General features: G+C 29.4%; 1 protein-coding gene across 1 annotated transcript in view; it reads right to left on the reverse strand.

Moving 5' to 3' along the window:
* The window catches only part of LOC123292755 (protein O-mannosyl-transferase TMTC1-like), a 188,655-nt gene that overhangs the window by 12,063 nt on the left and 151,639 nt on the right, over positions 1-24,953 (reverse strand). Inside the window, exons 7-9 of the mRNA XM_044873469.1 lie at positions 15,090-15,279; positions 9,300-9,421; positions 3,331-3,495 (exon numbers count right to left, since the gene is read on the reverse strand). Coding sequence (XP_044729404.1) covers positions 3,331-3,495; positions 9,300-9,421; positions 15,090-15,279 — 477 coding nt within the window. The remainder of the gene's footprint in view (positions 1-3,330; positions 3,496-9,299; positions 9,422-15,089; positions 15,280-24,953) is intronic.

Genomic DNA, 24,953 nt, shown 5'->3' on the forward strand with positions numbered 1-24,953 from the left:
AGTATATTTAAAATTGGCTATAACTTGTTTGTTTTAAAACGGATATTTTCGCACCGGTGCGTATTTACGGGGGGCGAGGGGTCGTGTCGAAGCCTTAGCCGGACGCGATTACTGTTAGCGTGCGGTCGTGGCAACACGTGTGTGGAATACTCCAGCACCCCCTGGGTACAGTTAAGGTAATTATATTAGTTACTAATTATTGGATGTTACAAATAAGTATTGGCGGTATTTTAGAAAAAACACGACCTTCTAGTGCTCCATCTTCTTCAGATTCAAAATCTGGTAGATGTTCATTTTGTCCCAGATCAAAAGACCGTAAATCACTCACTCGATGTGAAAAATGTAAAAGTTTTATATGTTTAGAGTACCAAAAAAAGATTTGCCAAAATTGTTGATTTAAGTTAATTTTTTGTTTAATTATGTAACGTGAGACTAAAAGAAGTTCCATAAAAGTCTATGTCTGTTGATTATTAATAAATTGTCTATTCTTATGTAAAAAATTGTTTTCTTTAACGGAGTACACTAGAACCCCTGGGTACTGTTATTTAAAGTCTATTATGGGTACGGTTCTAGGGTTAAATAAAAGTGTTTATCAAAAGTAGACTACATTAAGTGTACTTAGCAACCACATTTGCCGCATGGGTGGAATTTAGAGTGTTTTTTAAGTTTCTGTGGGGTGTTGCTACTGATCTGTTATGTATATCAAGAAATTAATAATGGGTTCTGTCCTTAAAGCAAAAGAACGTTGGTGCCAGTTACTCTCACTGTCTATATCGTTAAAAAGCTTGGTTAGCCAAAGTGATGTTAGCCAAGGTTTTAAATTCGTAATTACCGAACATAAATAAATAAGTCGTTCGAGTGTTTTCAATGATTATTTTATATATTTATATTTTAGGATATTCCGAGAAAAATGATGAAATTTGGGGTGAAGAGATTTTATTTGTCAAAAAGGTTACATAAGCGGAGTAGGTGCATAACATAGCTTTGACATAATAAGAGTTCATGCTGTCAATAAAACTTTGAATCAAAAATATAGTCTTGGAACTAATTTAGATAAACAACATACAATGGTTGAGTGTCTCTCAAAACGGTCTGTAGGAAGTGGCGGAGATAGCCATCAAGAAAATAATGAGCTCTGCGAAATGCTAGTAATGCTTTATATAAAAGTTTTAAGACGTTTTTCATTCTATATAAGCCAATAGAATTGGCTTCAGATCTTAGAGTATAGGGGTGTCACACATGACATTAGCGAGAGTATAATTTATACCTATATATTCTAGCGACATTTTCCATAATGGAATAGCCCGTTAGAATTGTCACTTGCGCAATTTGAATTTTAAAGAGCTCTTGATTCGTTTCAGCATAATATAGGACTCAATTATAGATAGTAAAGGCGTTCATATAAAGTAAATCTGCGGTAATCCGACAAACGTTTTGCAAGGTGGTGTCGAATTCTCGAATTTGTCGGACTATAGAGTACTGCCTCAAACTCCCTGTAGTCCGGAATTTTTTGAAAAAGATTACCTTGTAATCCGACAAATTATATATCAAAGTGATAAGATTTCAGACGCGAAGAATTCATGTATTTATAATAAATCTGCATTGCAATTACCGTTATAGCCATGTCGGATTACAAGGGGTGTCCAATAAGACAGGGGCCGGATTACCGCGGGTCTATTGATTAAAGTTATAAAAAATTAACAAAATAAATACATTTACAGCCCCCTATCTCGGCAAGTTAATTTCTGGGATCTTTAAATTGTTGTTATCAATCTAGATTGAGTAGGGAAATCATTGACTTGAAACTACAAATGTCTATGGATGATATATATTTTCAGAATTGACATTTATATATTTATTATATTACATTTTCGCATTCATGACAAGTCTAATAATTCCTAATCATCATTTGTCATTTTAAATTATTCATTTTCGATTGTTTCGTAAATACAAAATTAATATTTTGATATTATTGATTAACAATGAATAACTTTTGATACTCTTAACATTTTAGTTTCAAGTACATTTAGGGACTTATTCATTACCAGCTATAGTAGTGTCGTTGTCTGGATGTTACCTGGAGTTGGCGTTATTCAGGTAAACAAAACCGAATTATTTTGGAAATTCACATAAAAAATAAACAAATCGCCAATGATAGGTTATGTAGTAAAAAGCCCATATATAATGTCAGTGCATTCAGTACTGAATTCAGAGAAGAGATTTGAGTAAGATGTTTTTCACACAAAAAGTTACTACTTCTGCATATCTCCTTTTTATTTCTAGATCATGGGGCAGAAAGAATGCTTTGTAAAATAATAAATACATACTTGAAATTTTGTGAGTGGCTGCCTTTTGGCGAGTCTACCAAACTTCTCTCTACGACTTTCAACGAAAGCTCTGTGTTCTCAAATGAGCACGATGATATTTTAACTATTGGTCTGAAAAAACGCAACAAGGAATTTTTCGGACACTATGACCACTTGATAAAGTTAATAATTATTAAAAAATAAAATATTTTGACTAGCAAATGTTATCAAGCGGTCATTGTGTCTGCCAAATTTTCTGCTGCGTATTTTTCAGACCGAGAGCTTAAATATGACGTCATCGTCCCCAATTGAAAATGCAGCGCTTTCGAAAAAAGTCGAGAAAAGTTTGGTAGACTTGCCAAAAGGAAGGCACTCACGAAATTTCAAGTATGTACTAATCATTTTACAAAGCACTCTTTCTGCCCCACGGTCTATTCCAAAAAGTTGGTGATAAGTCTTTGATGGCTAAAGTATTAAAAAGTTCAGATAATTTAATTAATTAAATCAACATTCCCTGATATTTCCAATTGAATTCTCGAAACCGGCATGTTCCGGTTTAACAAAATTAAGTTCTTAGGATATTCTTATAAAGAAAAAGACAACAAACACTATTCATTACCAGGCAGCTAAAATACAAAAAAGTTGAAGAATGGGTCTCTGAAACAGTGAATAGAAGCGATTGAACGAATGTTAAATTACTCAAAAATTAATTAAAAAAGTTAAATAAAACAAAACAGCCTCCAAATTTTATGTTAAATCGGTGGAAGAAGTATACTTAGAAATATTTATTTAAAATTTGAAACTAGAAGAGAGGTGTGTTGTTTTAATCGTTATCAGCAAAAACTAGCTAAAAAATAGTTGTTGATAAATTGAATCAAGGCAGAGAGGTAGGTATTTCGGAACAAACCACAGAAAAGAATGAAATATTCTATATCAACTGTTCTGTTACATTTTCCGTAGATAAAAAAAAATTGATTGTAATATTTGATGAATATGGTATTTTTCATTTTGGAAATTTTCTTACCTCAGTAAAGATTCTCTGGACCGCCAATCTCGATTACGTGCAATTGTTCGTAAGCATCCCGCCGCCAAAAGTAAAATTGCAAAACACAATAATGTTTGACGATGTTTAATAAATGAACTCCATAGGAGTTGCATTCCATATACAGTTAACATAATTCCACCCATACTGAAAAAAAATCAGACCTTGTATTTCATTTCGTATTGGAAAACATTATAAAATGAATTTATGCAAACATCTTTTTTCCCATGTTTATTTTGTCTGAATTTTAGTTTGTAAATTATCTGTGTATGTAAACGATCGATATACAATAAATAAATAATGTAATATTTGTGTAATTGGTTAAAAAATACAATTGGTTTGTTGATTTTGAATTGGTTACAAAAATAAGGAGTTCAAATTACAAAACAATAAAATATAAAGCAGAAATAACAAAACAACAACAAATCGTAAACGAAGTGAAATTTTATGTGATTCGTTTTGTTCGATTGTAAAAAGGTGATACTTCCCATTAACGGAGTTCAATATAAAGATCGTAATTTTGAACTTTTATTTGAAAATAGCTTAAAAAGGCCGTGCTGTTTATTCGGTTTTGCTAGCTAAGTTAGAGGGAGTTTTTGATTCATTGCATAAGAAAATTTCTTATGATTATAGCTATGATCAGCACTTGAGTAAGAAGGGATATTTTGCCCAACTTTAGCTGAAAATGATTCGCAATGAAAAAACAGTAAGCCACAAAGGCCACATGCCCGAAAGCATAATTAAACACAAATGGTATATAATTAATTTTCAAATGTGTTTTATCTCATTTAAAAAAGTAGCTTTAAAAATATCACTTTATAAAAAATAACATCGTAATTACTTTAGTTTAAAAAATTTATTCAGTCATTTAAACAATACACCGTAGGTGTTAGTACAAGAAATAAATGTTTAAACATAAAAAATATTAGCAACTTTAGAAAATTGTGTTATATGTATATTTGAAAGAATGTAATATAATAATATATCAAAATTACTGGAACGTGGAATTTTTGAAAAATTTATAAATAGAAAAGGAAATTAAAAGGAGTAAATAAAAAATTTTCCTCCAACAATGTAAAAATATACATCAAATAAAGTGAAAAATCAGGGGTATTATAAGTTTGAACGCTATATGTGTCGGTCTGGTTGTCTGTCAGTGTGGGTCTGCAAGTGTATCCATCTGGGTGTCTGTCTGTGGAATAGTAGAACCTAAGCGGATGAATCGATGATTTTGTTTGTTTGATGGTAATTTAATCGATAGTGTTCTTAGCTATGTTTCAAGAAAATCGATTCAGTTTGCAGAGACCTACCAGAAAAAGCCGTGTTAGTCAACGGTTTTTAAATTTTGTAAATTTCACTATTTATTGGACTTTCTAGCATCAATTTTTTTCCATTTTAATATGTAAGCTGATAGCACGAAAACGCAAATTTTAACGATTGTCGTAGATAACTAGTATATCGCGAATAAAACCGTTTATTTAATCAAAAAATCTTTTGACAAACTTTAATTTAGGTACCTATTAGGTTCTTAATAATAATAATCCAAATAATAGTCCAAATAATATTCCTTTTTTTTAAATTATTAAACCTTGAATGATTCGACTGAAGTTGTTCGACGAATTAAATATGACATTTAATCAGTTATATCTCGGAAACTATTATTTTAACATTAACAAAATGGAATCAAATTTTCAACATACCTAATTACTTTATATATCACACTTTTCAATTGAATGTATGGCTTTGAGTTACCTACGAAAAAAATTTGGAGTTTCGCATATATCAGTATAGTAACGTGTAAAAATTACTTATCGTTAAACGTAGCATATCTTTGCCAATTTTTGTCAATTTTTGTACTAAAAAGTCGAATAAAACTGAAAATGGGCATCAAAAAGAATTTTTAAATTGAACTTTTTATACGATGTATACGAAATATATCAAAGTATGCTAAGTTTAGTCCCGAGTTTGTAACGCTTAAAAATATTGATGCTATGAACAAAATTTTGGTAAACTTGTTCATAAAATCACCAAACTAGTATAAAGCTGCAAATTTTATAGAATGCTGAGGACGTAAAAAGTGAGGTGGAGTTCGCAATAAATGAGCAACATAGGTCAATTGCGTCTTGGGTACCCATCTTGTAAACCGTTAGAGATAGAGCAAAAGTTTGAGAATTAAAAATATTCTTTATAAAAAAATGTTTGAAACATTTTTTCGTAAACATCACTATTTACCCGTGAGAGCGAATATTATGCGCAAATTGTATAGTATGTATTATATGGGTATATAAGTTATATATGTGTGACATGTATGTATGTGTTATGTGACAGAGTATTAAACATTGTCCATATATGGTATTTCAACAATTAACTCAGTCAATTGTTTGTTTTTACTTGTTTCAGTTTATATATAGCTTTCAGGTTGTTAGAGGAATACTTTTTTTAAATTTAAATTTTCCATTTCTAAAATTTCTAAAACGAAATGTTGCTAACACTTTTCAGGTAAGAGTTAATTAATTTCTCTATTGCCTGTGCTATCATAATATTTTCAAACGAAATCCTGTGAATATACATTATTTTCAACTATTATACACACCAGAAACAATTTTAATATTCATAGTTTTGTGATATACAAGTTAAATATATTCTTCTGAATAGATTGTTTTTAAATTATTCAATTAACTTTATTTAAAAAAAAAAAAAAAAAAAAAAAACGAAATAAAAATTTATACAATAGGTGCTGCTTCCAAACACGCAAAAAAAAATTACAATATGAGGGCTACAGCATACAATATTTCGATTAAAAAACTTTATAAATTTTTAGGGGAACAAAATAAAAAGTTATAATTAAAAAATTTATAAAAACTTTCATATAATATTATCTGGCTAGGTAGGTACCTCCATTTTATTTTATTTTATGTTTGTAAAAAAAATTAGTATATAAAAAATAAACGTTTATTATTAACTGTTAGTTAAATGCCATAAACCTTGGATTAAATGTTTCATTCAATGGTTTCATTCAATTTTATTTATAACAATAATTCGGAAAAAGTATAAAGTTGACAATAAAATTAATTTATTTAAATTAAAGTCTAACCTAAAAATATACCGACTATGTTAGTCCAGTAATTTTATACGTTAGTCTGCGACAAATGTGGTATTTCTGATTTTTCACAGAATTGTTTATGATGTTGACCCGATGAATAATCCAAGTTTATGATCTCAAGTGCCAAACGCACCCTTGTAAAAAAAAAAAAAAAAAAAAAAAACGTGAAAATTTCGATTTTCTCAGATTTGGCGATTATTACCTTAAAGGAATAGTTTTTGATAGTACTTCTTCACAACGTTTTTGTAAGTAAATTTGCTACAATATGAGACTAGAATCGTCTCTGTGGACCTAAAAGCTTCCGAAATAATGCCTTTCACAATCTATCATTTTTATCGAACCTCGCAAATCATGAAAACGTACTTCAAAAACTAGGTCTTTCGAGTTATAACTGCCAAAATCTGAAAAAGACGAAATTTTCACGTTTTTTTTTTGATTTTTGAAAAAATTGCCTTTAGCAATCGAGGTCACAAACTTACATTATTGTTCGGGCCAACATCATAAACAAATCTGCTAAAAATCAGACCTATTGGCGCAAACTATTCCGTGCTTTCAGACGATAAGGTTACTGAATTATGTCAGAAAATGGGAATATAAATACTTTTAAGCTTAAGCCATTTAAATGTTTAAATAAAATGTTTTGGAGAAAAACAGAACCAAATTCAAAAAAATGCACAAAAGAGGAAAAAATTTTTCTTTTTAATTTTTACTTTTCGTTACTGAAAATTTGTAATTTTCAAAAACGTTATCCCTAAAGTGTATATTATTCTATTTCTCTACGGATTGATTAAGGTAGACTCCTTGGGTTTTTCGTCGCATAAAAAGATGTAGCGTACCATCAAAATAAAGAAAATGTAGATTGAATCGGTTAGTGTCTAACCTACCGAAAAGGTTAGTGTCTGAAATGAGACACTTATAGGCAAGCTTCGGTAAATAAGACCGGCTGTGTTCATAAAAAACGTAGAATTTTTTGATCTCTGTGGGGAGCATTTTATGACCTATGTTTGTTGGTAACATTTTATGACCTCCCAAATTTAAGGCGCCTCAAAGAGGCTCCCAGTTGAGTCTAAGATTTTGTTTTAAAAATTCTTGTATTTTAATAAAATTTTTCTTTTATTAGTTTTAAAATTCAAATATCTTTGTTTAAACAAAAAATAGTCTGATGATGATGAGTTATAGAAACTTGATATCTATAAGTTTGCTAAAAATAAAAATTTAGACTGTACTAACATTAACTGAGAAATGCCTCAACTTTTCTTTGACCAGATCAGATTGACAATAAAATAGGACCACGTGACCATAAGTTTTGAGGTGGAAACAATGCACTTTCTAACAGGAAGGAAATAATGTATCATAGTTAGCATTAATGAAACTTGATGTTATGAGGTACACTTTCAAGTAAGCATTGCTACTCCATCTGACTAACTATTATATTATTCGCTAGAGACACAGGGATAAATTAAAAAGTTCTGTTGGCACAACACAAGTTAAAGGTTAAATTGAAAAACCAACGCAAAAAAAATGTTACAAAATTTTTTACTTATTTTTTATGATTCTCATTTTATTTCCTTTTTTTGTTTGTAAAAAATTATCATTGCAAAATTTTCAGCACAAAAAATATTAAAACATGCAAATACAGGATGTAACGAAATAATAAAAAAAAACTACATAGATCATTTCGAAGCATGCGATTTTTGCCGTGGATATACTGATCACAAGCGAATTGATCATGGAATCCTCTTCCTGGTAACTATTAAGTTCATGTATAAAAATAAAAAGAGTAATGTCTGACTAAATCGACGAGTAGAGTCTCACTTTCGACACTCTTAAAACCGAACGGTGTCGGATTACTGGAATGTTCTGGTAACTCAATTACTCATTTTACGTGTATGCACATACATCTTTTTGTGTGAATATACAGGTGTAGGAAACGGTGTGGTAAATGTGGTCGGAACGATTACTGGACGTGTCTACTGAATGGCCAGATTACTGACGTTCCACTGCAATTCTATTAGAATTAGGCTTTCCAGATAAAAATGATTAAAGTAATAAGTTGAATATGCTATAGGTATTCATATTAAACGCCCTGAGTATTTTTATTTTTTCTTATTCTACTGTACCTGGATTTGAAGAATGAAAATTGCAGAAATTAACAGTATTTTCGAAAAATAAAAATATTCAAAGCAGGTAGAATATGATTACCTATAGCATATCCAAAACTTTGTTGTTACTTTAACCATTCTTATCTGGAAAACAGCTTATGCTGGAACGATTATTATCTCCATAGGTAAATTATTTGTTCCAGTTTTTTTATTACCATAAAAAAATGGCTGAACTCATTCTGCTGAAAACTTCTTACAGTTCTTAAATGCGCGATTACGCGTCGAACAAGGCCAGTCACGTATTAATGATATAATTGGTTCGCGAGATAATCGAGCCGAAAGGATCCGAACGAACATACGCATATATGTACACACACACAGAGACATCACATTGAAAAGGTTTGATTCGGATATTGCGCACTTGAAACCGCGGAAATATGTAAAACTGGAGATTTTCAAAATCGGCCCCATTACATTAACTTCCTCGAGGAAGTTAATAAAGGTTAACACCAATCAAAGAAAGATTTCACGCCAATAAAAAATGTGTATAGAATAGTCTTAAGCAAATATTAAAGATTTTAATAATTTTCAAAGCTTGGTTTTCTTTCATTTACTTAAAATTATAATAATAATGGAAAGTAAGTTATTACGACGGTCTTAAATCCATAACTGCAAACACTATTCGTCGATAAAACTTACATCCTGTATTTATATGAATGACTAATAGAAAATGTACTGTTACCTACCTAGGTATGTATAAAACACGTTCAGCAACTACAAATCCAACAGTGACAAATAAATTTGTTGCTGGTAGAAATGGTAAAATTAATAAAAGGACTCCAAGCACCAATGGTATGTGACGTTGTTGCTGAAACCAAAATTAAAAAAAATTACAATTTATGTTGTTTTAAAAATCCATAAAATGGGATTGAATAATTTTTCAGGAAATGAACACAGAAATGGGTATAATCAAAGCCAATGAAACTGACGGTATTTGATATCATAGATTATTATTAAGATCATAGATATATACTCTTAATATAGAGTTATTTTGAATCTGCGATTCCAAATGATACTCTAAGTGCGCACCTTTGCTGATTTTAGCAAAAGGGTCACAAAAATGTAAAAAAGATTCGTATGAAATATTTTAGAACTCCACTATCAAATAGAAAATAAAATTTATATTTTGTACCTTAAAAATTTTTTAATTTCCAAAATTTTGAAGAATCTCGTGTAGCAGTCAAATCAACATATTTTAATGTATCATGGGTTTTGTCAAATTTTTGAGTCGCATAGCTCACCATTTTTAGGGCATATACCTTTGAGGGCGGAGATTCTACATCAATTTCATTTTAATTGAACTAATGAGGATAGAATATAACAAAACAAATATAGAGAGTTGGATAATCTCATGGTATGGACTTACGAGCATTGAGTACCGAGCATTGAAGGTGGGATTAAAAACAGTAAAAACGAAATGGCTTAAGGTTTTTTTTTCTTATTCCTACGTACATAAGATTCCAAATGAACCCATATCAAAGTTTTCTGGAATAATTTTTTTTTAATTTTAGTAATTCTGAAATCCGTATCCTGGTAAGAAAAAAATCGACATATTCTACGTTATGAAGATTCACTTCAAGGAGGTTGGGGAGAGGAGATACTTTCTTGGCACTAACTATGTGCAACCTCCACTTTGAGAACGCGGGTTTATAGTTAGTTTTACGGTTGAGAACCCGGTACTGGCCAGCTCCTCTGAAATTACTCATTCAATTACTATACGTAAATGGATTGTATATTCGAAAATGAAAATAGCCTTGTTCGTTGTTGTACATCTCAGTAACGGTTGTTTACATCCAATGATTTTTAAATAAAAATGATTAAAAATAAACAATAAATAAAATTCATATTTTACTCCTTTATTCCAATTTAAATTTTGTATAAGTCTTTTCTGGCGATTCTTTAGTATATTGTATTTTTTACAGAATAGGAATCTGTAACACTATAAGAAATATACAATTTTTGTCAGTTGAAAATCTTTTCGAAAATCGAATAAATTCGACAGAAGTCGCAAATATTTTTCAAAAACCGTTGGATAAAGTGCTTTCGATTTCTAAGAATCATTTTCCCCCTTTTAAAATGAGAAGAACGGGTAGGTTGCGACACCGTATATAACTACTTTTCTCTGGATATTACTGTAAAAGCTATAAAATTTCATTTCACCGTGTTAAATCCTGTTTCAATAAAGCCAAATTTAATCTAAAATGTATCAATTTAAAAGAGTATTATACAAAGTTAGACATTTCAGTTACCACAGCACTACCAATTAATCTAATTAGTCTAAAAACATACTTGTTATTTTCAATTTTATATTTACAAGGTATCCAAAAATAAATTCGTTCAAGAACGTTCAAGAAATTTTGAAATTTCCATTTTTTTAATGGATGATCTCTTTATATTAAAGATAAGTGAAAACAAACAATTGACTGAGTTAATTGTTGAAATATCATGCATAGACAGTGTTGATGATTCTATCACATTACACACACATGTATAACTGATATTCCCATAATTACATACTATACAATTTACGCTTAATTTGCGCCCTCACGGGTAAACAGTGATATTTACGAAAAAATGTTTCAAACAGAAGTGGGTTATTTTTTTATAAGGAATATTTTTTTATTTTAAACTTTTGTTCTATCTCTAACGGTTTACAAGACTCAATTACAACAACATAGGTTGTTTATTTACGAACTCGACTTCACTTTTTACGTTCTAAGCACACTTTAAAAATTGCAGTTTGATAGACGACAGACGACAGACGACAGACAGACAACCGGAAATGGACTAATTAGGTGATTTTATGAACACCTATACCAAAATTTTTTGCTTAGCATCAATATTTTTAAGCGTTACAAACTTGGGACTAAACGAGATATGCATGGTATAACGAGATAATTTGCTAATTAAATGCGATGAAACAGAAATCAAGCTTTTTTAAATTTTAAATGTTAGATTTCATATATAAACTGTCAAACTCAATTATTTTACAGTTTTTCTGGTAGTAAATTTGCGTTAAAGTTACTTTACGTTAATTAATTGGCGTTTTCAAATAATTACAATATTTTTTAGTAAAATTAACTTTTTGGGTAATAATTTGACTGTATTGAAATCGTTCGCAATTTTTTTTAATCTAGAGGCGTGTATTTACTGAAATAATTCTTATCTACTCCCGTGAGAAAGATGTACTTTTCTCACTCAGTATACGCGGGCAAAATAGTTATATCCGCCCTAGTGTGATAATGAATTCATTCCCACACTAGGGTGGTAATGAATTCAATTACTATATAGCAACTTTTTTAATTTTATTTTCTCCATAAGCCTTGACAAATTTCAAATAATAATAATTGTTTATTTTCACATTTTAGAGGCGCAGATAAAGTTTTTGTACGATATAAGTGTGATAACGCATTATTAACGTCCTTCTACGATTTTCCAACTCGTGTTACGCTCTGTTTTTTATCATTAATAACTATTTTACATAAATTATAAACCATTAGTTGATAGCTCAAAGGTAAAGTTAAATGCATGGTTAACCCGTAAAGTGCTTGTGCATTTTAACAATAGAGGCATTCTAAAACTATTTTATGGACAAAAATATCTACAGTCTTAATCATAATAGCTTCATATCTCGCCTGTCAGTCTGTTTTAGTCTATGTATGTTAGGCCCTGGACGGCGTTATCCTGAAAATTGTCGTTCTAACACACTAAATCAATCATATTATTATTAATTAAGTAATATTATTTTATGTAAATAATAAATGTAAATATCACCAAATTTTAGTATTTGTAAAACGTATAAAAAGTATATTTTGATTATTTAGTTAGTCAGCAAAATTAATATTTATTATTGTTCATTTCACGCCACATTTTGACCTAAAAGTTTTTATATTTCAAGACCCACTAAATGATGCAAAATAAACAGTAATTATACAACTTTAACATCATATCGAAATTAATACACTTGGGACAAGGTTCTTCTCTACGCCTAACGATATCTTTGTATAATATATTCAATAATTAACATATTTAAACAATAAACTTCGAAATATCAGTAGAGGAATAATTAATAGTGTTTTATTTGGTCTACTTCGAATTAATCGCAAGGATTCTCCAAGTCTTTCCTAATAAAATATTAAGACTTTTGGTGGTGGCAACCTCCTGGACTTGCACAGTTGGACCCTTAACATTGCTAAAACAATTTACATTTGGGAACACAACATTATATGTTAGCGCGCATTGACTAAAAATCCGAAATGGTAGAAAGGGTGTTTGCTCCACTGTTTTGATTTATGTATGCTTACAATTTTTGTAATTTTTCCACTTATCTTTTTCAGTTATCAGAATACCGGAGTGTACTTATACTGTAGTAACAACACTATATGAGTACGTGGCTTAAGTTAATATTTCGAGAAATTTATACATATTATGTACCTAATAGTGCATATAGGTAACTATCTAAATGGCATAATTTACATAATAATATCCTTGAGCAGCTTATTGTATATTGAATATTTATAACTGTACTTAGTTGAAAATTGTTGAAACCAATTGAAACATTATACATGTTTTATAAAGTCTGATACATATGGTGCGTCAATTCTTATAGGTAAGTACCTACTATGACTTTACAGGATGATTTTTATTCGACGAATGGCCGATATATATGTGTTTTACACATCTATTGCTGACCTTTTTGTTGTGTCGTTGTAATTAAAGTTATTTCCAGCATGTTATTTGCGGTTCCGATATTTAAGCTATGTTAAAATTTTCTTTCGACAGAATTTAACGGGAAATTAAATTTAAGAACTAAATAGGGTTTAATATTAAAATAAAAAGTTTCAGAAATTTGGACCGCGAAAAACCCGAGATAATAATTATTTCTACGTTCCCAATTTTGATCAATTTACGTGAAAATTAATTTCGCGAAAACAACAATTATTATCAAATTTTGATTTTTTTTTTTATTTTATGCTAAAAACATTCTTTTCAACTCTCCAACTGTTTTTCAATTCTTTGGACAGAATTTTTTAATATCGTAAACAAACTAAATTTGCACTTGAAAAATAGCTAAGAACACTTTCCATTAAATTCCATTACACACGAAACAAATAAATCAAAGTTAGTTCATCCGTTTACGTTCTACGATGCCACAGATAGACAGACACGCATACACATAGCGGTTAAACTTATATCACCCCTTTTCTTATTTCGGGGGTACAAAATAGCTGAGAGGACAGTGAATTGTACATGCTTTGAAATTGGAAATCGCGAACTTTACAACTGATTATCTGGCGATCTAAACGACCAAAACCCATCAACTTCGGGATCGCATAACTAACATTATTCTGAACCTGTGAAAAAAAGATCAAATCTTAAAGTCGCCTAAAAAAGTTTGATGTTAACTGTGCTAGAATACTGGAATTGTTGTTATTGGAGAATATAGGATTGTGTCACATAATAATCTACCAGCCCAAAAATTTTCGGGAATATGAAAAATTTCTTAGCTTTTTCAAGGAAATGCCGATAATATATACTTTTAGGCACATTGTTTACTGAGTTTAACCTAATAATTAGAAAATAGTCGATTTTTACTTTCGCTGTTCCACTGACACATGGGAATAGTTCGTAGTTTCAAGTATGTATTAATCATTTAACAAAAAGATTCTGTTCCGTGGACTATCTTAAAGTTAAGTTATATATCTTTTCTTATAATACTTCTATAATAATTTCTCTAATTATAGAGAAACAAAATAGTTACAATGAACTAACGTGATACTTATACAGTAAAATAATTTTATACGTTTCGTTTAGGTTTGTAAGCTGATGCACCTCCTGTTTTGCGAATTGTTTTAATGGCAAGTGTTGTTATTGTTTTACCAGACCTTATAAACAAGTTTTAAGCCGTAATTATAATCATTATAATGATATAAACAATGATAATGATATAAAGTATATAATATTTTTCATAAATTGGTTTTAATTTAAATAGCAAATAATTGAAATAGCTCAATGAAAAAATGTATTGTGAGAAAATAAGAGCTTCGAGGAATATATTAATTATTCTGCTATTTTAGGTAGCATGTACTAATATAAAAAAAAAAAAAAAAAAAAAGAAGTGGGAACCTCAGGGTATGGAACGACAATTTTACAACCAGGCACGGGCTAAATAAACTTAAGAACTGAAATGTAAAGTTCTTAGTTGTTCCATAATATTCATTTTTAAAAATGGATTAGAAAATCAAAGAGTGTTGTTTGACGGACAGGTTCGATTGATACGATATGTTAGATGGAAAATAAACATAAATAAAACGAAAACACATCGAGTCGTTATATTAGATAATTTAAAATGAAAAGGTCTTTTATGACAATTCTATTATAATAACACTAAAATATTGATTTAGATTGGAAGATTGAAATAGAGATTTGGATGATGTTTGTTACTGAATATAAGACTAGTATTGACACAAACTTACCTCAAAATCCATTAAACATCGGTAAGCTAACACCAAAGCACATCCAAAAAATAAACATGTAATTATGTTTCTGTAATCACTGTATGATGTTACTAATGGTATTGAACCCATTTGCCAATCATGACTCAGTGTCACCGGACACAATAGAAGCCACCAATTAAATGCTGCCAGATAACAAAATGTTATTAATCTGAAAACAAGAAAAAGAAGTTTTATTAATAGCTTGAAAGTATATAATTATTATTAGCTGGCCGTAAAATTTAGGAACTTTAGAGTACCCTGTATATATGAAATATACCTATATTAAGGTGTACTAAGTTTATAACGCTTAAAAATATTGATGATACGAACAAAATTGGTATAAATAATTTTTATGCTTTTCGGGCTCTCCACACTATACTATTGTTAATAAGAAGTTGCAAAATAATTTTTATTTGCAAATCGACTAGTTGTAATTTAAAATTTCACCTGTGTGTGTTGGTCCTTATAGTACATATAGTAAATAAAAGATGGAGACGCAATGAAATTAAACTATCTCTACCTCTTGTATATTGTATCTCTACCTCTGTACATTGTACACACATGCTTATAGTATATTGTATAATCTATATCATTACATGTAAAATCTATGTCATTAGGAAGGCACCAGTTGAAACATTGTAAGAATTATTAATATTACTTACATGCGATGCGAACAGCTGTAAAATGTATTCGCTTTTCGAAAAAATGCTTCACGGAAAAGTTGTTAGTTTTTTTTGACAAAAAATATTATTCCTTGAATTTAAAGTGCTTCTATATCATACCAGTTGAAAGAGTCACTTAGTTAGAGTCCGAAAGTTGAATATATGTTCAAGCTATCCTGCATATTATACTCCTTATTCTTATCAATATATTTGCCAAAGTAAGTCAGATTCTTAGTATGCGAATCCAGGCCCGATTAACTAGAGGGCTAGAGGGAGCTGTAACCTCGGTTTCCTGCAGGCTCCATTCTACCATGTTATTTACAATTATTTATTTTTGCCGCTTATCTTCTTAAGAGAAGGGCCCAAGCCCTACCCCCCCCCCCCCCATTGCTTTAAAGCAATGATATATTGATAAGAATAAGGAGTATAATATGCAGGATCGCTTGAACATATATTCAACTTTCGGACTCTAACTAAGTGACTCTTTCAACTGGTATGATATAGAAGCACTTTAAATTCAAGGAATAATATTTTTTGTCAAAAAAACTAACAACTTTTCCGTGAAGCATTTTTTCGAAAAGCGAATACATTTTACAGATATTGAATATAGAAATCTGTCTGAAATTATCTGAAAGGATGTATGTTTTTGTATGTTTAGACGGTAAATTCCGATTATGGTACAGAAGAACATTAATAAAATAAATACCATAACATTTTTTTTTTCAAATAATTTAATTATATAAGATTTTCGAAAAATTTTGACTCACTTTTTGATTGGTTTTTCAAGATTTAATGATCAAAATTAAAATTCGGCCAGAAAAAAACAGGTAAAACGAATCTGGGTAGATCAGAAGATCTTAATCCACCACGACAACTTGCCTGGTGTCCGAATTGAAGCGAAAATTTTGCAGAACGTGTTTGCTTTATTCATTGATAAAATGATATTCGTCACATTTGAAATCAGTAAAGAGGTTAATAAGGTATACACTGTATACCGCCTTATAGACTCCATTGCAGAACTGGATTTTTTTCTCATTAGCCGACAAGGAATTATATTAATAGAAATGAAAAAAACAATTGAAGAAGATAACAGTACAGCGGCCGTTTAAATAAGTTTTCCACCATATTTTCAAAGCAAACTTTGGCCTTAGTAAATTTTCATTTGGTCAAAGAATAATCAGTTATAATGTATTGTTATAATTCTCAAATGATTTGTGTAACCTTCATAGTTTCTGTACAAAAGTTTTTAATGACTAAAGCACACAGCTCTGTTAAACCCGACCATATTAGTAAGATATCCATTCTTAAGCTTTATAATCAGTTAAAAATACTTTATAATATTATTTTATGGATATGAACATATTTTATAAGTACACCTGTACTAAAGGCATTATTATCCGTTTATACAAATTGGCATTTACACAGTGAATTTCAAAAATATTAAAGGTATAGTGAACCTCTTTTTACTATGAATATGTAATACAAAATTTTTAATAGGCTCTAAAACTTAACATTCATATTTTTAAACTTATTATGTTTGTTTGTGTACTAAATTTTGAATACAATCAATATCAAGCGATTTTTTGTATGATACAAAGGAGTTCAGTAATAATACCTTACAAGTAATACTTGTCGAACCTGGGTGTCTTAGATCCACGTCAGGAGTCTTACCAGGTCGACCGTACAGTCTGTAAGTGAAATGTGCAATTCAATAATAAATTATTTAATTAATTAATTCCATTGATATTACCATTGAGATATCGTAAAAGATTATCTTTGCCTGCAATTTACAATAGCCACCATTTTTATCAGGTGTTGTGGACAGTCTTAGTAAATTTTGAAAAACTTGATTCGAACAAAAGTTTATCTAGACATGCAGCATCAACCCAAGGAACTTGTGACAAGCTGGCAGCGGCTGTGCAATACATTCAGTGATCTATTTGAAGCCACTTTTGAGCTTTAAATAACCCAAAACCTACTTAACGTAAGCAAGTGAAATTCGATTTATTTAATAAAAATCTCTAGGTTACCTAGATTTCATAAACAAAATAATTATTATAAACAGAGTATCCAAGTTTCAAATTAAAATCTTAATTTCATAAACAGAGCTTTAACGTGACTTTTTACAATCTGAAATAACTACCCACAGTTTTATTATTGAACAAAAACAACTATAATAGTGTATTAGAGTTGTAACAGAGACAACTATAGTAGAAGCATTGTATATGTATATGCATATATTTTTATAAGTGAGAGTGTTCTTAGCTATGTTTTGAGTGCGAGCTTAGGGTTCCGTGCCCGCAAAATTTGTCGGAGGGCCTTTAAATTTTGTAAATTTTACTTGTGAATAAAGGCATGAATAAAGAGTCGGAACCATGACTCTCCTACCAACTGATGAATGAATAGTTGATATTCACTCAAACACCAATTAAAGCCTACAAAGAATGCGTGGTGACTTTGTTCTCTTTAATTCACTTTCAAATTGAAATGAAATTTTCAAAAGAGTTCGGTAATGTGTCCCACATTCTGTAATTTCGCTGTCATTTTACGCACTTGTCTCGTCCTAAAATATACAATCATCCGTATGTTATTTGTCAGTTTTGTTTTTTATCGTTGATATAAAAGTAAATCAGATCCAATAGATAAATAAAAAAAAAACGATAGATAATTAGTAAGTTAGAGTTGTGATTTGGAGGAATTTGATTAATTGAGTGCCTAATACATATCTATATGCCACAAATAAAAATTCTTCATGAGCTGCCTTAATTACTACTCAAAATTGTAGAATCACCCGTTATATAAGTATTTTGTATAACATGGATATTAATTATTCAAATAAGTTTACCCTCTAGAAATTAATCAAGGATATTGTGGCTAACATAATACATATATTGTTGTTTATAGGTAACATAACAAACATTGGTATGATAAATAAATATATGGAGAGTTCAAAAAACGGTCGGCTAAATATTCATTATTTATGATGGACAATCAATTGGGCAATCAGAATTTTTTCAAATATTGTTTGAATATTTTAAACGGAATTTTGTTGCGGTAGAAAATTGGTTCCCTAAGTTTCTTTTGATAAATTTTACCAACAAGAGCCCAATTCCAAAAGAAATGGAGGTTTCCCTATTTTACATGAGATTTTTCTTATTCTAAACATTGGAAGATTTAGTACAACAACTTGAACATAATGAAAATTACAATTTGCCATATATTAATAATCTATGCTGACATATTAATTATTCCTATGGCAATACATGAGTTTAGGAGCTATATTGCTACGGCCTGGCAAACAGACAGACACACACAAAGCGGTTATACTTATAAAGCCTCTTTTTTGCGTTAGGGATTAAAAAATTACTATGTAACATTGTGCAATTGACTATGTATTGGTTTTTTACTATGATAGCAAAGAAATAGTCTCCAATGCAGAAATATATTTTCAAATAATTTTCGAAGAAAAATTTCAGTAAAAAAAAGATACCAGAGCCATGGGGATTGTCGACGCAAGTGAAAACTTAAAACTTTAGAATAATTGGTCTTTGGCCTGGATTTCTGTCTGGCTGGAACTATCGATAGAGGAACTTGCTGCGCTTGCATACAGCTCTTATAAATAGCTTTGTGCTAAGTACTCAACGTGCCAAAAAAAGTTTTCCAAAAGCAGAAAATTCGAATTTCTTTAAAAAAATTTTAATATTCGATTCTTTTTTCTTTTCTATATTAGCATAAAGAATATTCACACGATGTACTCAATTTTACTATCAATACAGTATCTAGTTAACAATAAATTTACACTGGTTTATTCCTCTGTTGGACTGTAAATTTTTCCGTCAACCGTTAGAATGTTGTCTTTTTTCCGTGTAAGGTAAAAAATATCCTACAAATTATTTTCATATTAATTATAAATTACTAAACTTTTTTATAACAATTTTTTCAGAAATATTGTGAATCGGTTACTCAAATGGCCTTTTTTCCAAGGAACTTACAATTTCGTAGTATCGCTTTTCATAGTCTTTATTAAAAACCAACAACATAAAATTCGAATCAGTACATTCAGTACATGGATAGTTTGTTTTATGCAGTAGATAAATGGTATAAAGCCACTAGTATGTAGTGGATAGGTAGCCTTTATATGTATATTCTAATATGCATAATAAATCAAGTAGATACTAATTTAATAATTTATGTATAAATATGTCCAAAATAAAGTCTCATATGTAATTAAATTTTTGTATTTTGTTTTCAAATAATTTATAGATAAAACATAATTTATTCGATTAAAAGATTAAAAGCTGTTCATTTAATTTATTCTTGTGAATATAATATTTTAAGTTTCATCAAAAGGATTTTAGTAAATTAGTAGAATAATATCAGTAATATTTTAGCCTGGAATATTAATATCATTAATATTTACATTTTGAATTTTGAATGAATACACAATGCCGTTTTCTAATTTATTTCGAAGATTGGATGTAAGTTTCAAAGAAAATAAAAAAGTAGCAACAGCAACATTTTACTGTTAATTGAAACATTTAGCATTGAAAATAACAAATGTTGGTTATTACTCAAGTAAGGCAGATCCTGAATTATAAAAACTTTATATTCGCAATAGCATTTGTTTTATACGACACAATAGTTTGACCATGTATCATTTACTAGTTTTACTTTTTAAAAGTGCAACACGGGGGCGTAAATATACAATACCTTTTGAAGTCTGTGGCAAATGAATTGCATGAGACCCTGTGTAATTCAATGTAAACAAGTTCAACCAACGTTAAAGTTTTTTTTATTTAATAATAATTTCTTGTGTAAAAAATGTACATTAAACGCTTTTATAATCAGTTTATTTTCTAGTAGCTTTTAAGTAAAAGTGTTAATGACAAAGTTCAAATTTCCGTCCATGAAATTTTCATGGATAGAATAGCTTTTGTTAAATGAACGTATATTTGGTACTAGCCGTCATAGGAATGCTTATAAATAACAGAAATGCAGGGCCAACATGTAACACTTTATAATGGAAGAGCCAAGCCAAAAAAAATTCGTTGAATTTACTAAAGCTTATAATTTGGAATTAGTAATAGCAGTTGTGTATACACACATACTACGGTCAGTCGAATCGAACGATAGAGCAGGGCTCAGATATATGCTATCGAAAAAGTTAAGTTTTACATGGTACTAAAATGAATTAACTAAAGCTGAAAATTGTTATACCGATTGAATATTGCATATAAATAACAGTTATGATTGTCATTCAGTTATGTACTAGAACAGGGCTGGTCAGTCAGCCCTTATTTATGAACAATAAATACTTTAGATTCATTTATGATTTTCGTGATGCACAATTAATAAATAAGAATCATTTATCAGATCATAAATGAATCTAATTTATTTATTGTTCACAAATAAGGGCTGACTGACCAGCCCTGTTCTAACGTTTAACTGACCGACTGTTATAACTGTTATCTGTATGCAATATACAAGCTATATAATAATTTTCAGCTTTAGTAAATTCATTATAGTACCACGTAATACTAAACTTTTTCTGCATATATCTGATAGCATATATCTGACCCCTGTTCTATCGCTCGCTTGACTGACCGCAGTATGTGTGTGTACACAACTACTACAATTATCAGCTTTAATAAATTCATCGAAATTATTTTGGCCTGGCTTTTAATCCATTAGCAGAACTTGAAGAAATTAATTGATTCTTTTTCCTGCGGGAGGGTTTTGAAAATGCCCTATGCCCATCATTTTCCGTTAAAAAAATTAGGTTGTTTGACCTATTAATGGTCGCCGTACTTGAAATAAATAGCTGAGAATTTTGTGCCAGTATCTATCTTCAATTCTACTTAATTGCAATAAATCTAAAAATTTAATTAATATTATTCAAGTAAAATTAATTAGTTAACAAACAATCATAATGATCTGACCATACAATTAATATCAATAATAATATTTTCCTTTATTGTATATCGCAATTTTGTTATATATCTGTAGGTTACTACACCAATTAAGTACCTCGATGCGATGTTTCGATTATAAATTCGAATATCACAATTGAATTTTCACGTTCTAATGATCAGATTTAATGATCATCATATAAAGAAGCTATTGTTTTTTTTTTCTGATGGTATTATGTTATGGGTATTATTATTAATATAAATATAATTAATTTAAAATATAATTTGTGCGTCACAAACCTATATATATGTATATAAGTTTGGGGCCAACCACACCCAGTATAGAGCAAATATGATCACTTTAGTGTTTATTCGTTGAGTGACGAATCGAATTTTGCGCCGCATGTTGCAATATTTACTCATTATTATATCATTAAAATAAGTCTCACGTTAACTTCTGTTCTGAAGTAAAAACAAACAATTGACTGAGTTAATTTTTGAAATACCATGTATAGACAGTGTTGATTACTGTGTCATATTACACATACATACATGACACACATATGAAATTGATATTCCCATATAAAACATACTATACAATTTGCGCTCGATATTTCGATTGCAACGCAACCATCGTTAGTAGCTAAATTTATTCATGAAACACAATTACAAACATTTTTTGCAAATTTAAAAGAAAATATGAAAAACATTACCCGAAAATTACAGAACTAAAAATACAATACAAAAATTATCACAAAATTGAAAAAATAAACCTCCCAAGATTACCAAACTTTTTCAAACATTTCACAATAAATTATTGAGTGAATCACAACAAACTAATAGGAAAACCCACTAAATAATTTGTTGTGAAATGTTACAAAAAGTTAAGTGGTCTTGAAAAGTTTATTTGGTCAATTTTATGATAATTTTATAAGTGTTACTGTCATTTGTTATAATAATTATTATTTTGTGATAATAATTATTATCATAAAAAGTGTTCTTCTTCGAGCTAGTTTTCCTGTAATTATCCGATTAAAATAATCATCACAAGGTATAAAAATTTGCACTCAGCTTAAAGTTGACAGGATTGTTCAAAACACCATCATAAATGAAATCTACAAAGTACGTCAAAGTTCACAAAAACGGGTATTTCGCGATTTTCAGAAGTTTTATCATAAAATTAGACAAAAATTGTAAACCAAATACTTAAATATAAAAAATGTCGCAATACTTTTTCTAAGAGCCACCGTTATATATGATATATAACGATTCAAACAGTTTGAAGATTTGTAATCGTCGATGAATTAGTAACTTTGCTTTGTTTGCATAGTTTACTTATGTCATGTAAATAAATAAATGTTATTTTATCCCTTGATATCATTTATGTACAGTTTTTTATTATCATTTCTAAAACTGAATAAATAAATTATAAAAATATAACAATATTTTTAATAAAAAATTCTAAACTGGTCGATATGAAACCATATCGTTAATAAAAGTAAAGTTATATAAAAGTAAAGTAAAATAATAATAATAACAATATTATCTAGATATACCGATATTTTTATTTGCAATGTTCTGTTGTTACAATGTACAATGTACGATGTATAATGTAATATGTATTCGGCAGACGAAATACCTAGCTTATGTCTTGTTATTGCTGATGATAATGTTCAATAAATACCGTGATGCCAATCGTAAACAGGGATATTCCCGGTATCGGTATGAATTATGTAAGAATTTGTTATGAAAAAATCAGCGCAACGAAAGTAATATGGTAATCATGGATCTAGTTGATCTTCAATAAGATCTTTTAGAAATACGAATTATCAGAAACCAACCTCCGAGACTCTTAACATAGCAAAAATTGTATGGTTTGTTCTGACAGCCGTTAAAGATTAATTAAGATTGAGTACCTAGATGACCGAACTTTGCTCGATATTTTTTGAGTTAAAAAGACAAATTTTATCACTAATATAAGAATCGTTTAAAATGTCTGTACACAAACACCAATTTGAATGTCCCCTTAATGTATTTTATTTCGTTTACTACGATAAACACCAATATATGTCAGGAAGAGTCGTATTTTGCAGTTTGTTTCAGTTTTTCCAAAAAAAACGGATAAAACGAAATTTTCTTAAAATTAAACCAAGCTAGATCGATTTTTCGCGTTTCCAAGATTGCAGATATATATTCCAGTAAATTTCTGAGAACGTTATGACGTAATAAAAAAGAAAAAATTATGTCGAGAAGTTAGTCACTTGTACTGTATTGTAAACATAGATTGACATTATGTACAAATGATGATTTTATATTTAGTATATACAAAATATAAAATAAAATGAACCAATATAAAGTGAATACAGATAGTATATACAGGATGAATCAGAAGAAATAAGCTAGTTGTAGGATTTGTTGTCAAAAGAAACTCCAGGAGTTATGTACATTGAAAATAAAATATAATATAAGATGTAAAAAAATAATCTATAAAAATAAATAACCCATATAGTCGTATTTCATTGTCTTTTGATTTCATATTACAACAATTTTTTATTTTAGAACATAATACGTAAAAACCTCTTATATTCTTCTTGAATCAAGAAAAATTTCTACATGATAACTATTCACTATTTAAAACTACTTGCAAGCTTTTAAACTTCTATCGTTTTGGAGGAAATTTCTTAATTTTTCATAAGATACATACATATATTTTTCGTTTTGGAATTATCGTTTGGTCACGTTTTGGAATTACAGATAGGCCACAGACGGATAGACGGACAGACAGAAATGATCTAATTAGGTGAGTTTATGACCACCTATTACAAAATTTTTTGTCTGCACCATCAACATTTCCAAGAGTTACAATGAGAACAAATGAGTTTTTCTACAATATTTTCGTGCGTAAAATCCACTCTTGGGCATAGGATTCTACGTACCGACTCTTCCTGTATATATGCTATAATAAAACATGTATAAGAGATACCCAAAACATGTAAAATAAATATGTCATATATCGTTCTTCTATTATATTATATATTATTTGTTCCTTTAAATTTTTACACTACATTAAAATGTGAACAGTATTTCGTCATATAATAAGTAATATAATGTAATACAGCAACAACAATAAGGCAACAACATCAACAATAACAACAGCAAAAACAGTTATTATTTAAGTAACTTATAATTTCAAAAAATTGAATCAATATAGAATGATTCTTCACGATTTTATTTTTCAATCAGGAATCAAAAATTTGATATCTTTCATCGTA

The sequence above is a fragment of the Chrysoperla carnea genome, chromosome 2, assembly GCF_905475395.1.
Source record: "Chrysoperla carnea chromosome 2, inChrCarn1.1, whole genome shotgun sequence".
Lineage (NCBI taxonomy): Eukaryota > Metazoa > Arthropoda > Insecta > Neuroptera > Chrysopidae > Chrysoperla > Chrysoperla carnea.